This window comes from Haemaphysalis longicornis, unplaced genomic scaffold (assembly GCF_048455015.1).
Source record: "Haemaphysalis longicornis isolate Haplotype H1 unplaced genomic scaffold, Haemaphysalis longicornis Haplotype H1 scaffold_4, whole genome shotgun sequence".
NCBI lineage: Eukaryota > Metazoa > Arthropoda > Arachnida > Ixodida > Ixodidae > Haemaphysalis > Haemaphysalis longicornis.
Genome location: NW_027526361.1, coordinates 7,210,319 through 7,222,731, shown reverse-complemented (window position 1 = coordinate 7,222,731; position 12,413 = coordinate 7,210,319). Strand labels below are relative to the sequence as shown.

Here is a 12,413-nt window from a genome sequence, read left to right as displayed (position 1 = left end):
CAGGACACCACCCCCACCTCACCTTTATTCGAAATCATCACGGTTCCGTTACTTGGACCAACACTAGGGTCGACCTGGGTAGTGATCACTACATCCTGAGCAATCACTTAGAGACGCCGCTATGCAGACGTCGTGCTGGCGTTAATCAGCAACTCGCTGACTGGCCGGAGTTCCGCAAGGCGCGACTGCAGGGCACCGAACTCGCTGAGCCCATAGAGAATATCTCGGAATGGGTGGCCCAGCTACGGCAGGACGTTCTACACCACACCCGCACAATACCACAGGAAGCTCAGATCCAACAGGCGGACTCCCGTCTGCTACGGTTGTGGGAAGCCAAATCTAGCCTCCAGCGACGGTACCGTGCCCGACCGGGTGGCAGGGCGCTCCGCCGTAGAATTGTACAACTTCAATGCGAGATAGAGAAACACGCCGCTCACGTAACGGCACAGCAATGGTACTCATTCTGCCAACATCTGGGAACTAATATGAGTGCCTCACGCACTTGGCGTATACTCCGTCATCTCATTGACGACACCAAGAGCAGAACATCCCAACGACAGGAACTTCTCAAACTCCTGCACCAATATCCAGACGAGCCCCAGCAACTCCTTTCAGCGCTCCGAGCCCGCTACATTACTCAAGCGCCCCCGTCGGTTGCACGCACATATCACGGCACAGCCGATCCGACGCTTGATGCACCGTACACAGAGTCTGACACCCGCAGAGCCATGGCCCAACTACGTACGCAATCGGCACCTGGACCCGACGGGATCACCAATAAGACACTTCGGAACTTGGACGACGCCTCTGTCACGGCACTCACAGCCTACTTCAACAAATGCTGGACAGACGGGGTGGTCCTGGATGACTGGAAAAGTGCGATCACCGTATTCATCCCAAAACCAGGAAAGCCCCTGAAAATCGAGAACCTTCGTCCCATCTCGCTAACATCATGCTTAGGGAAGTTGTTCGAGCACATGGTTCTCCACCGTCTTACTGAATATGTGGAAACACACCAATTACTCCCCGAAACCATGTACGGCTTCCGCCAGGGACGCTCCACGCAGGACGTATTGATACAGCTACACCATGACATCATACTGGGCACCGGAACCTCGCCACGGGACACGCGGGCCGTCCTTAGTTTGGATCTCAAGAGTGCCTTTGATAATGTAGCCCATGGCGCCATCCTACGCGGCCTCACGGACATGAACGTTGGCCCAAGAGCCTACACCTACGTACAGGATTTTCTATCTCACCGTACGGCACGCCTTGCAATCGGGGACCTCAAAACCGATTCCATCCTGCTGGGCGATGTGGGGACTCCCCAAGGATCAGTGCTCTCGCCCTTCCTATTTAACGTGGCGATGCGGGATCTCCCGCCAGCCCCAGATACCTAATCTCCGACACAGCTTATACGCGGACGATATTACTCTATGGATAGCCGGGGGCAGAGACGGCGACATCCAGGACGCCCTTCAAGCCGGCATTCGGACAGTGGAATGCTACGCCAACAACAAGGGGCTACAGTGCTCTCCACAAAAATCTGAATTGTTAGTTATCTACCCAGGCCGTCACACCCCTCCACCCCACCAGAGCATTCAGTTATACTCTAGCAGGGGAACGCCCATACCTCAGGTTCCCGTTATTCGGATATTGGGGATGCACATTCAAGCAAACGGTCTCAACTCAGAAACCATCCGCCGCCTCGATGTTCATGCCACCCAGGTCGGGCGCATGCTCACTCGGGTAGCTAATCGGCGGCAGGGAATTTCCGAACACACTCTATTTCGTCTCGTGCAAGCCTTCATACTCTCCAAGATAACTTATGCCACCCCCTATCTCCTGCTGACTCGACTTGAAACAGAAAAGCTCAATATAATTCTACGCCGTACCTACAAGCAGGTGCTAGGAATTCCCGGAACGGCCCCTACCCACCGCCTTCTGGAGCTTGGCATCCATAATACAGCTGATGAGCTCATCGAGGCTCAGCGCACTTCTCACATGCACCGCCTCGCACTCACGCCTACGGGCAGAAAAATCCTACAACGGCTAGGACGCACGGTCCCATTTGAACACCCTTCTGCGCAACCCGTGGCTGCCTTTTTACAAGCGGTGATAGAAGCGCCCCCTCTTCCCAAGAACATGCAAGCGGGCTCGCAGGACGGTCGGCGCCGGGCACGAACCAGGTACCTCATCCGCCTCCTCAAGACCCATTCACATCTGTGGTATACGGACGCCTCCCCATATAAAGGACGCCCCGCCCTTTGCGCTGCCACATCTAACTTTCCCAATAACCAGGAAGTCGCATTCACCTTGCCCCATGGCGACATCACAGACGCAGAAGAGGCAGCCATCGCCCTTGCGGTTGTACAAATCGCTCGCAGTGCCTCTCCTGGAATCATCGTGACTGACTCTCAGACAGCCCTGCGAAACATTACGAATGGCAAGTGCAGTCTCCCAGCTGCTCGCATACTACGCACCATCCCCGAGACCCCGCACTTACCTCCCATACGTCTCCTTTGGACCCCCACCCACTCGGGCCTGGAGGGGAATGAGGTGGCTCATGAGCTGGCCTGCGAGCTCACCAACCAGGCGTCAGATCATCCGGCCACTACTCTGCTCTCAGCACCCCTCCTTAGCTTTCAAGATGGCCTAGCTTACTACAAGGACGCTAGACGCATTTACCCACACCCGCACGCCTCACTCACTCGATACGAAGCGACCACAGTATACGTCAAATCCAGACGAACACCCTTCCTTCCCCAGCACTGCACAGCAGAATACACCCTAGCTTATACAGCCCGTTCTGTCCATCCTGCGGAGTCTGGGCCAACATGCAACACATGTTATGGCAGTGCCCCACTATGCAGACCGACAATTTTATTCACAACGAATCAGACTGGGAGGCCGCGCTGCTCAGCCCCAATAAGGACATCCAGAAGGCGCTTGTCGCTCTAGCGATCCGTGCGGGACTTCCAGTGCTTCAGCGAGATCCGCCACAGCAACCAACTCCATGAACGGCCCGGCCACAGGGGGCCACCGTCGGGTCCAAGCTGGGCTCAACCGCTGACCCTCTGAACACTATCGGGCCACTAAATAAAGTCTCTCTCTCTCTCTCTCTCTCTCTCTCTCTCTCTCTCTCTCTCTCTCTCTCTCTCTCTCTCTCTCTCTCTCTCTCTCTCTCTCTCTCTCTCTCTCTCTCTCTCTCTCTCTCTCAACAAATTCGTTATAAGGTGCCCGGTTATCCTTTCGTTTTTTGTTTTTTTTACAACCCAGAGGAGCCTAAAACTGTTGGGCCCATTGACGTTCGGGCAAAAGCGAGAGCGTTTCCTCTCGTTCTTCCCTTTTCCTTCTAGGGCACTGGGCTGTGGAAGAGAGTTCTTTCCTCGAGATGCACCGCGGCGTCATGCTCTGCATGGAGCACCTCGCGAAGGACCCGACCACGCAGGTTCTGGGCATGGCAATCCTGCTGGACTTCCGAGGCTTCACCCCAGAGAAGATCCTCGCTATGAATTTCGGCCTAATTAGGCGGGGACTGGAATACTTGCAGGTGTGTGGATTTCACTTCCTTTGGGCTCTTCATCTGTCCGGATGCAGAGGACCGAAAGAATGATTCTTTAAAAAAAAAGTTATTTAAAAAAAAAAGGGGGTAGAACGATGCTATATCCCTAGCCGATCGGGCACGTTAAACAGACCATACTGGTCTGTGGCGTTGCCACTAGAAAATGCGAAGCAAGATTTCAGCGCAAAAAAAAAATGCTTAGGGAAGAAGTTTTTCGAAAACTTCAGAATTAGGTCTCATACCATTTGAAAAAATGCGACAAGTTAATATAACGTCCATCCTGACGCGGCCCCGCAGATTACCAGTGCCGACATGGCGACGAAGACGCGAGCGCAGGCGCGGCATTCCCTGCTTTACGTGTCTATCGGGTGCGGACTGTGGGTTCCGACGTCACTCAGTTCTTTGTGGTGCTCCAGGAGCCGGCCGTTTACGCAGGGGCTTGCTAGGCCGATATTAAGTGCCACAGGACACGGGCACGCAAATATCTGCAGCCCTGCACTGGTGGCCTTGGTAACATGCTTCTGCATGTATCAGGGTGGCAGGAACTGGGAGGAGCAACTTTTTCCCTTCCCGCAAAACATTTTCTTTTGGTGGCTGATACCCTATCCCCTCTCCCTGGTTATGGGCCGGCGACAGATATCTTTCTTGAGAGGCTATCGAGAGATGAACTGGGTGGAGGGGTGTTAACGAGTTTTTGACTCTTTTGTTGACACCATGGCAGAGGGCGAAGTCGGTGACTGCTTGTCCAAACCTGGCCACCAGTATGTTTTTCAAAACGCAGAGAGACGTTGGACAATACCACAATACATTCTGCTCGTGAAACCGTCGTGTGCTACTGTTGGATTATTTCTGATTCCGTTGTGTGTGTGTGTGTGTGGGGAGGGGTGGGGGGGCACTTTGCATGGTGCTGTACTCTCAGTGGCTGGTAACGTCTACAACTTCACTGCAGTGATGACAAGTAAATGAAACTCGTAGTAATGATACATTCGTCTTAGCGGCCAACTGTCATATAATTTTTGTTGGAAAAGTTTCGATAAAGCAAGAGTTATACAGACGTTTCCTGCAACCATACTCCTTCCCTTAGTAGGCCATGCAGTGACAGCTGGCATGGATTGTGTAGCGTTTACAAGTTCACTGCGGACTAATTGTGACAAATAAATGAAACTCGAAGTAATGACAGAGTCGTTTTAGCGGCCAACTGTCATATAATTTTTGTTGGAGAAGTTTCGATAAAGCAAGAGTTATACAAACGTTTCCTGCAACCATACTCCTTCCCTTCGTAGGCCATGCAGTGACAGCTGGCATGGATTGTGTAACGTTTACAAGTTCACTGCGGACTAATGGTCTCAAGTAAATGAAACTCGAAGTAATGACAGAGTCGCCTTAGGTCCAATTGTTATACAATTTTTCTTTGGAAATTTTTGATAAAGCTATAGTCACAGCCGTTTCTGTTGAGAATTTTTAAACAAGTCGGCTTTGCCACAAGGCGTTTTTCTCTCCCCAGATGTGTTGATGGACACAAAAATAGTTACGAACCGTAGCCATTAACAGCTTCGCTGCAAAAAAAGCCACAAAATGCGACCTTGGTGATAAGTTCTGCACCGATCAAGACAACCGCTCCCCACAATATTTTTAAGGGGGCTTACATGTTGTTGCGTCCTTCTGTATTTGTCAGGTTAGGGACACAACTGACACCTCTAAGCAAAATAAGCACGTGGAGCTCGCCGTTTAGAGGTTATGGCACTGGCCGCTTTTCGAACGACATCACTACGGGGTACCCCAGAAGAGTCGCTGCGAGAGCTGTGATGGGGTTTCTTTGCAGGACTGCATGCCGATGCGGTTGAAGGCTGTGCCCACCGTCAACCAGGGAACCGCCTTCGACATCTTTTTCACTCTCATCAAGCCATTTATGAAAACGAAACTCGTTGAAAGGGTAAGCAGCTCATAACCTCAAGTTGCTTGCCTAATTTATGCATCTGCCATTTTCTTGCACGGAGCCAAGATAACAATGGCACGTATCCACCTTGGGGGATTGGCGACGTAGGAGCGAGAGCTCACGGTGGAAGAAGGTTAAGAATAATTGTGCTTTGAAACCTTCATTATCCTGGAACCTACAAAAATATTTAGGGAAGAACACACAGCGTGGCTGCGAATTTCAGTCAACTGAAGAATTGAAGGTGTTGGTTGATTGAAACTTTTTCATTCGTGCAGTGTCGATGGCACGTGTGCGCGCTGAGTGCGTGCCGCTAAAGCAGAAGAACGCCGTCGGGTAGCGCAGTGATTGATGGCGGCTGCTGATTCATTGGTCTGTAAACTTCAGCTGGTGACCACACGTCATTCCGCCAGCGACCCGCGGCCGCGCTCAATTAAGGCAACTTACAGATTTATCCAGTTAGGAGTCGCAGGGGTATTGTGGCGGCTCATTTTAGAGTAGATTTTTTCTTATGCAGCTGCTTGCCTTTTGCGTATCGCAAATATCAAGGTTAGCTCACAGCTTTCATAATATTTAGTTGCTTCTTGGGGACTGCAGAAGTGATGGTGTGGTGCATAGCCTCTAAAAAAAAAAAACTACGGACATGAGATTTTAGGGCAAGCAGTAAAACGCTGCAAGATTGCGCAACTGTGCCACTAAGCGAGAAGGACGAAAGAAAGCAAAGTGCGACAATAAAGGTACGAAATTTTATCAGATTTAGGGGTGTCCAATTGGATTCCCTACTGATGGAAAATGTAAAAGGATAATTGCAGAAAAGAAAGGGTACCATTATAACAAAATAAAATAACGGCAATGACAGAATGTTCTGGGCACGCACACAGAAAAAAAAGTTAGAGGAGATCCAGTCGAGGTTTGCTGAGCTGGTGGCAAGCGTAATGTAAATCAATCGCATGAATACAAGCACCTGCAGCGATAGATCCCTGCAGGTGCATGTATTCACGTCTGTCCGCGTCTCTGGATCGCTAGTGCCGTGACAAGATGAGTTTATTTCTACGTGCATCACTTTACGTCAATGCGCACTTGGCTCAAACGAATGAAGACGCACGAGAAGCAAAGCGTACACTGAAGCAGAGGAACGACAATGGCTATGCAAAAACACCGTACTGTGCGCACTCACCAGAAGCAGCAGAGGTTTGGAGGACATATCTTGGTGTAGACGTTTTTTTTTACTGCATACGCTCATACAGGGACTGCATACCCATGCAGCGCTGATTGTGTAGGCCGTGGCAGCCACACGGCAGTTTCTCTTCTCCTTTTTTGTTTTCTCAGTTAAACACAGGCCGGCGGAGTTGACTGGACACCCGTTGAAACCACCCGATGGCCTCTTTCAGGGGCCAAGCCCCTTGTGGCTGGGGCTAGTGGCGTCTCCTGTCGTCGTCATTGTCGTAATCATCGTTCGGCTCATGTAGTCACGGCACTAATACACCGGGAAACTCGTTTACGCCTCGCGCTTGACCGTAACGCGTACTAAAAAAAAACAAAAAACACCGGGACACTCGTTTACGCCTCGCGCTAGAGAGCTTCGTGCTTCAAAGACAAGAGACTTTTACAGTAGACCTGCATACCTCTACCCCAAAACGGTCTCATCTCCGTTGGCAAAAACGCTAAGGCGCCCAGAATACACTTGAACTCTGCATGCTTCGCCCCTCCCCTGGTTTCACGTTAGTGAAGATGGCCCGAGATTTTTCATTAATGTTTTTTAGCCATTGTGGTTATGTTTTCTGCTTTTCGACGCCATTTCTACCGCTTTTCCCCCGGTTAGTTTTTACTAAAACCCAATCCGACGTATATAATAATAAAATAACGCTGGTATTGTCAGCTGTGCATTTGTTTTGCCTCAAAGATGCCATGGCTTCTTTTGCGCTAAACAACGCTGGCATGAACGAGCTATGTCCCCAGATACGTTGGGAAGGACTTGCGTGTACCTTCATCGTGCTCATGGTTTTTTGTTACGGAATGTATGCTTTTTACAGCGGCATACGGAAGACGGAAACGACTTAAAAAAAGATTACAAATATTCAACTTCAAGAAACTTGCCGGTGTTCCCCAGGATAAGCTTCGAGTATACGGAACATTTATAAATTTCCCTAAGTACACCATATTTTTCAATGAACTCCTCGTCAGTGCAGAATTACCAGCAGCAGAGCAGGAAATGCTACAGACGTCAAGCGTACGGCCTTGAGATGACAGAAAATCTGCGCCTGCCCATCAAGAGCGCGGCACCTGCTGAAGTCGACTGTTTAGCTTTGCAAAGTTTCCTGGACAGGCACGAAATGAGGATATCTTGCGGCAAGTGGTTTATTGCTGACGACCATTGTTGTCAGTACATATGCGACGCTCATTGCCTGCCCCCTCGACGCCCGCTCTTCCTATTGGCCGATTCCGCCTTAGCTGTCCCAAAGTTGCACGAAGTGCGTCAACAAGGGCAGAAGTTGTGTTGTTGTTGTTGGTAAACTTTATTGACACACAAAAAACAAAGAAAAAGACCCCCAAAGTCCGGGGTTCTGAAAGGAACAAAATTATCTATACAGACGGGAGAACCTGACGAACGTGAGCCACCAAAGCTCGCCACCAGGCCACTCGGTCTGTTCCCTCCGGTGGCGCGAGCCAGTCTTGGAGAGAAGAGGGAGGAGGTGTAAGGGATTTAAGATGAATTGCGAGTGATGGTTGCGAACCAGAACAGTCCCAAAGAACATGCGGCGTATTGGGAAAGCCAGAGCACTTGGAGCACCGCGCAGGGCTGCGATGGCCTTGTAGTCGATGCAGTATGTGCGGAGTTGGAAGGCTGTCCGTTTGCGCTTGCCGGATAAGACAAGCATCTGCCCGGGGTAACAGGTGAGAGGGAGACGGAAGAGTCTGCCTATCCCTGATTAACTGTTGCACAGTCTAGTGTCGATGGAGACGGGCTTGTCGCGCTTGCGTGGGTGGGTGGAAAGGATTTGGCCAGGGCGTCTCCGAGTTGTGTTCTCAAGCGGAACGGTATTTACGTAACGCGCGTTGTCTTTGCAATGGTCGGTTTTTTTGTTTTTATTAATTGCTACAACTGTACCGATGTGCAGTTCCACCTCTATGGACAGAAGTTTGACGAGCTACACAAAGAGATACCGGCCAGCCTGCTGCCAGAAGAATATGGAGGGGAGGCGCCGTCGGCCGATTTTGAGGGCTTCTGGAGCCACCTGGAGACCAAAGCGGACGAGTACCGGGAGGACAGCGCCTACGGCTACGTCAGAGAGCATGTGAGGGGTTTCGCCACAGACGCCGAAATTGAGGAGGAACTCACTTTTCTGTAAAAAAAAATAGAGTGGTTGAAATAAAAGGCAATACACGTATTTTAATGGGAAACTTTCTCAGGGGGGTGATGGTAGGGGCTTGACCTAGCAGAAAGCTGAACAAGTGCTTGACAGTTGTAAAAGAACGCTATTGGTTTCGCGTAGTTAGTTTTGCGTCATGTACCTCTTTATGATTCAGTGAGCGAGACGTCCGCGATGCCACGGAGGATGAGGAGGAAGAGCAGGGGGAGGAGGCAAAAGCTTTATTGAGCAATAGAAAAGTGGGTAACGTCATCACTTCGGGGGTTATTTCTTTTTCCGACATAATAGTGGTTGCTGTGCAAGACAATGTAGGTGATGATGTCCACAACAGCTATCTACAGCTATGTGCATATACGGATGGGGTGAATGCATGATGACACAAACATTTAACATAATGAGCAATTATCTACACAGGTGCATTTTGAACTGGCGGCCACACTTAACATCTAATAAGCAGGGTACACCAGTTTGTGTGGCAGTCAGTTGGGTGGTAGTCAGGATGTGTTCATTACTTCGGTCTAACCAACACGGCTTAATACCCGCAACGTCGGTAGAATCAAATCTTGCATTTTAACGACATCGGCCCTCCAGTGCTCCTGCGTCAACAGGTAGATACAGTATATTTCGACTGTAGCGAGGCCTTCGACGCTGTTAATCAGGATTTACTACTTTTCAAATCCGCAAATGGTCTATCCAATGACTTCTGTCAGTGGTTCGGCACTTATTTAAAGGGCAGGTCCAATGGCATAAAGTTGTCCCCTCCCAGCCTATCGTTATTATATCAGCGGTACCTCAAGGCTCGATGCTCGGCCCTCTTCTCTTTAATATTTTTGTTAATGACATCCACCCCGTTATTAGGCACGGTTCGCTCTCAGTACAGCGATGATATGAAGCTCTATCACGCGGTTTCTTTCCCGGACGATCGCGTCCTGCTGAAAAATGACATCAAAGCAGTATCGGCATGGTGCGACAGCAACTATTTAAAACTTCATCTCCCCAAAACTACCGTGATATCATATATTCGTAACACTGCCCCGCTAATTGTTTCGTACTCTCTGCTTGGTGAACCCGTAAAACGCGTCACTGTAGTGCGTGATTTGGGTGTAATGATGGATGCAAAACTAAACTACTTTTGAACTCACGTATGAACTACCTGACCAACTCCTGTCTCCGTACGCTTGGCGTGACTTCCCGGGCCACCAGTGAATTCACCGACCGATCATGCTTCGTCTCACTCTAGCGCGCCCTAATTTTACCGAAGCTCGACTTTGCCAGTGCAATTTAGACTTGTTTTAGCCCTTCGTCGCCCCTTCAAAAAAAAAAAAAAAATTCAGAAGGGCTTCACTATAACCGTATTTTGTCGTTACTCCCCAGTGAGCCATCACGGGCGCGGTGTGCTCCTCAAGCTTTTGAATCTTGACGAGCTGTGTATTAGGCGCTCCAGGCGTCGCCTGATTTTTCTGTTTAAGTGTATTCATTCCAAAGTTCGACTGCCCTTGCCTTGTAAGCTCTGCTCACCTGCGAGTGCCAAGAACACCACTGCGGCCGCACGGCTGCTGTCATGTTGACAGAACACTGAGCTTGGCACCAGCTAGCCGATGCCAACATGCATTTAACAGTATGCCTTATATCTTGTATAGATATTTTGTTTTGCAATGACATGATGCTTTTTAAACGCTTGTTGAAAATTTAGATATTTTGAGTTCCCATGTTATGGAGAGGTTGCACCTGCACTTTGCCCTCTGCTTTTGTGTTTCGGCACCAAAAGCCCCACCTTGCTTATGCTTGTTATGTGTTCATCAGTGCATACTCTATACATGACTTCCGAGCTCTTGCTGTTCATAAAATGTTTTTGCTTTCGTTGACCACTCTCCTCTTCTGTATCTATCTACATAATAATTTTTACTCATTTTTCATTGACTGCCCTTTTTAATGTATGTGTGTGTATTAGTATGTATGTATGTACGTATGTATGTATGTATGTATGTATGTATGTATGTATGTATGTATGTATGTATGTATGTATGTATGTATGTATGTATGTATGTATGTATGTATGTATGTATGTATGTATGTATGTATGTATGTATGTATGTATGTGTCTTAATGCATGTGTATTAGTTGTGTAATCAGTTGTGTGTTTTTTGTGCTGTAAAATTACTTTGAAATTATGCATCTACAAGTTGTTGTGTAACCAGTTATATTATTATTGTTGCACTGCAACCACACTTTTCGAATTCTATATTGCTCTGTGTTCTTGGTCGGCACGTGCGTTTGTGTATGCTTTTTTTGGCCACCCCCCCTTTTATGTAATCCAGGTCAGGGGCCCTTAAGGGTAAATAAATGATGATGATATCATATGCAGTCTTTTTGTATGCCTTATATTCATCACCCGATAAGGCCCCGCGCTGTTGGTGAGCAGTCCTTCAAATAAATAAATAAATAAATAAATAAATAAATAAATAAATAAATAAATAAATAAATAAATAAATATTAGAAATCTTTAAGCCAAATGTTCATTTGACAAAAGTGTGATCGGCAAGAAACTGTCGGCTCAGTGTGTCTATCCAGCATACACGTTTTCAAAAAGACATGCTAGGTAACGAGAAAAAACAAATCTGCAGCATATCATCGTCCCGTGGTCATAAAAGATAGCCTGACACTATGGGGTTTAAAGCCAAAATCCTACGCAAGATTTGTTTGGAGGACATCCCTAAACAGTGTGACACCCGTACAATTCATGAAGCAGTGTTGTATTGTTTTAGGTACATCGTACATGCGATAGGTTATCAAAGACACGAAACGTTACCTTTTGTGCACCCGTGTCCTAATAGTCAAAGTTTCGGTGTGAAGTTTGAAGGAAGTTTTTGTCGATGTTGCAAACGGCAATTTGCGGAAACGCAGTAGCACATCTTGTGCAGGCAGTCCGTCGTTGGTAAAAGCATGGATATTAAGTAAAGCTTAACGCACGACTCGTTAAACATATAATGAGGGGGAAACGAACTAACAAAAACCGCATTCAGGTGCTCACGCCTTGCATAAACACCCACAAACACGGTCGCGGGGGGAAATAATGTCGGCACAACAGGATTAAGCAAGAGGCCTGCGACGTTGGCTTGCAAAAAGGCGTGAATAGCATGGTGAGTGGAGTAGAGAAAAAACAAGAAACACGCAACTACATCTCGTAGAAGGAGTAGGTTATGCTCAGTCCGCCAGCGCATAGCGGTTCAAATAGCTTATGCCGCCTAATTGTCTTCCTTGTGGATGGCCACTGCTGTCAATCATCGCTAAGAAGTTCACTTATTCAGGTGAATTCAAAGTATCGTGCCGGTGAGGAAAGCCAGGGGAAAATGTTGCCAGTTCTTCGAAAACAGCTAGCTTTTTCACCTTCTTTTCATTCACCGGCGTGGCATATATGCTCCTAATCCGGCAGGAAGCATCTTACGCATCGCTTTCTACAACCAGACTTGTTTGGATAGTAAACAGGCCTGCAACCTTTTATTGTCGCAGCATTTTTACCTTATGTTTACGAGTGCCGCGTGGA

At 48.4% G+C, this 12,413-nt stretch overlaps 1 protein-coding gene across 1 annotated transcript in view; it reads left to right on the top strand.

Moving 5' to 3' along the window:
• The window catches only part of LOC144178187 (retinaldehyde-binding protein 1-like), a 44,582-nt gene extending 33,384 nt beyond the window's left edge, over window positions 1-11,198 (top strand). Inside the window, exons 3-5 of the mRNA XM_077705825.1 lie at window positions 3,360-3,553; window positions 5,388-5,498; window positions 8,618-11,198. Of these exons, the coding sequence (XP_077561951.1) occupies window positions 3,360-3,553; window positions 5,388-5,498; window positions 8,618-8,848 (536 nt within the window). The 3' untranslated portion in view covers window positions 8,849-11,198. The remainder of the gene's footprint in view (window positions 1-3,359; window positions 3,554-5,387; window positions 5,499-8,617) is intronic.
• Window positions 11,199-12,413: the final 1,215 nt, after the last annotated feature.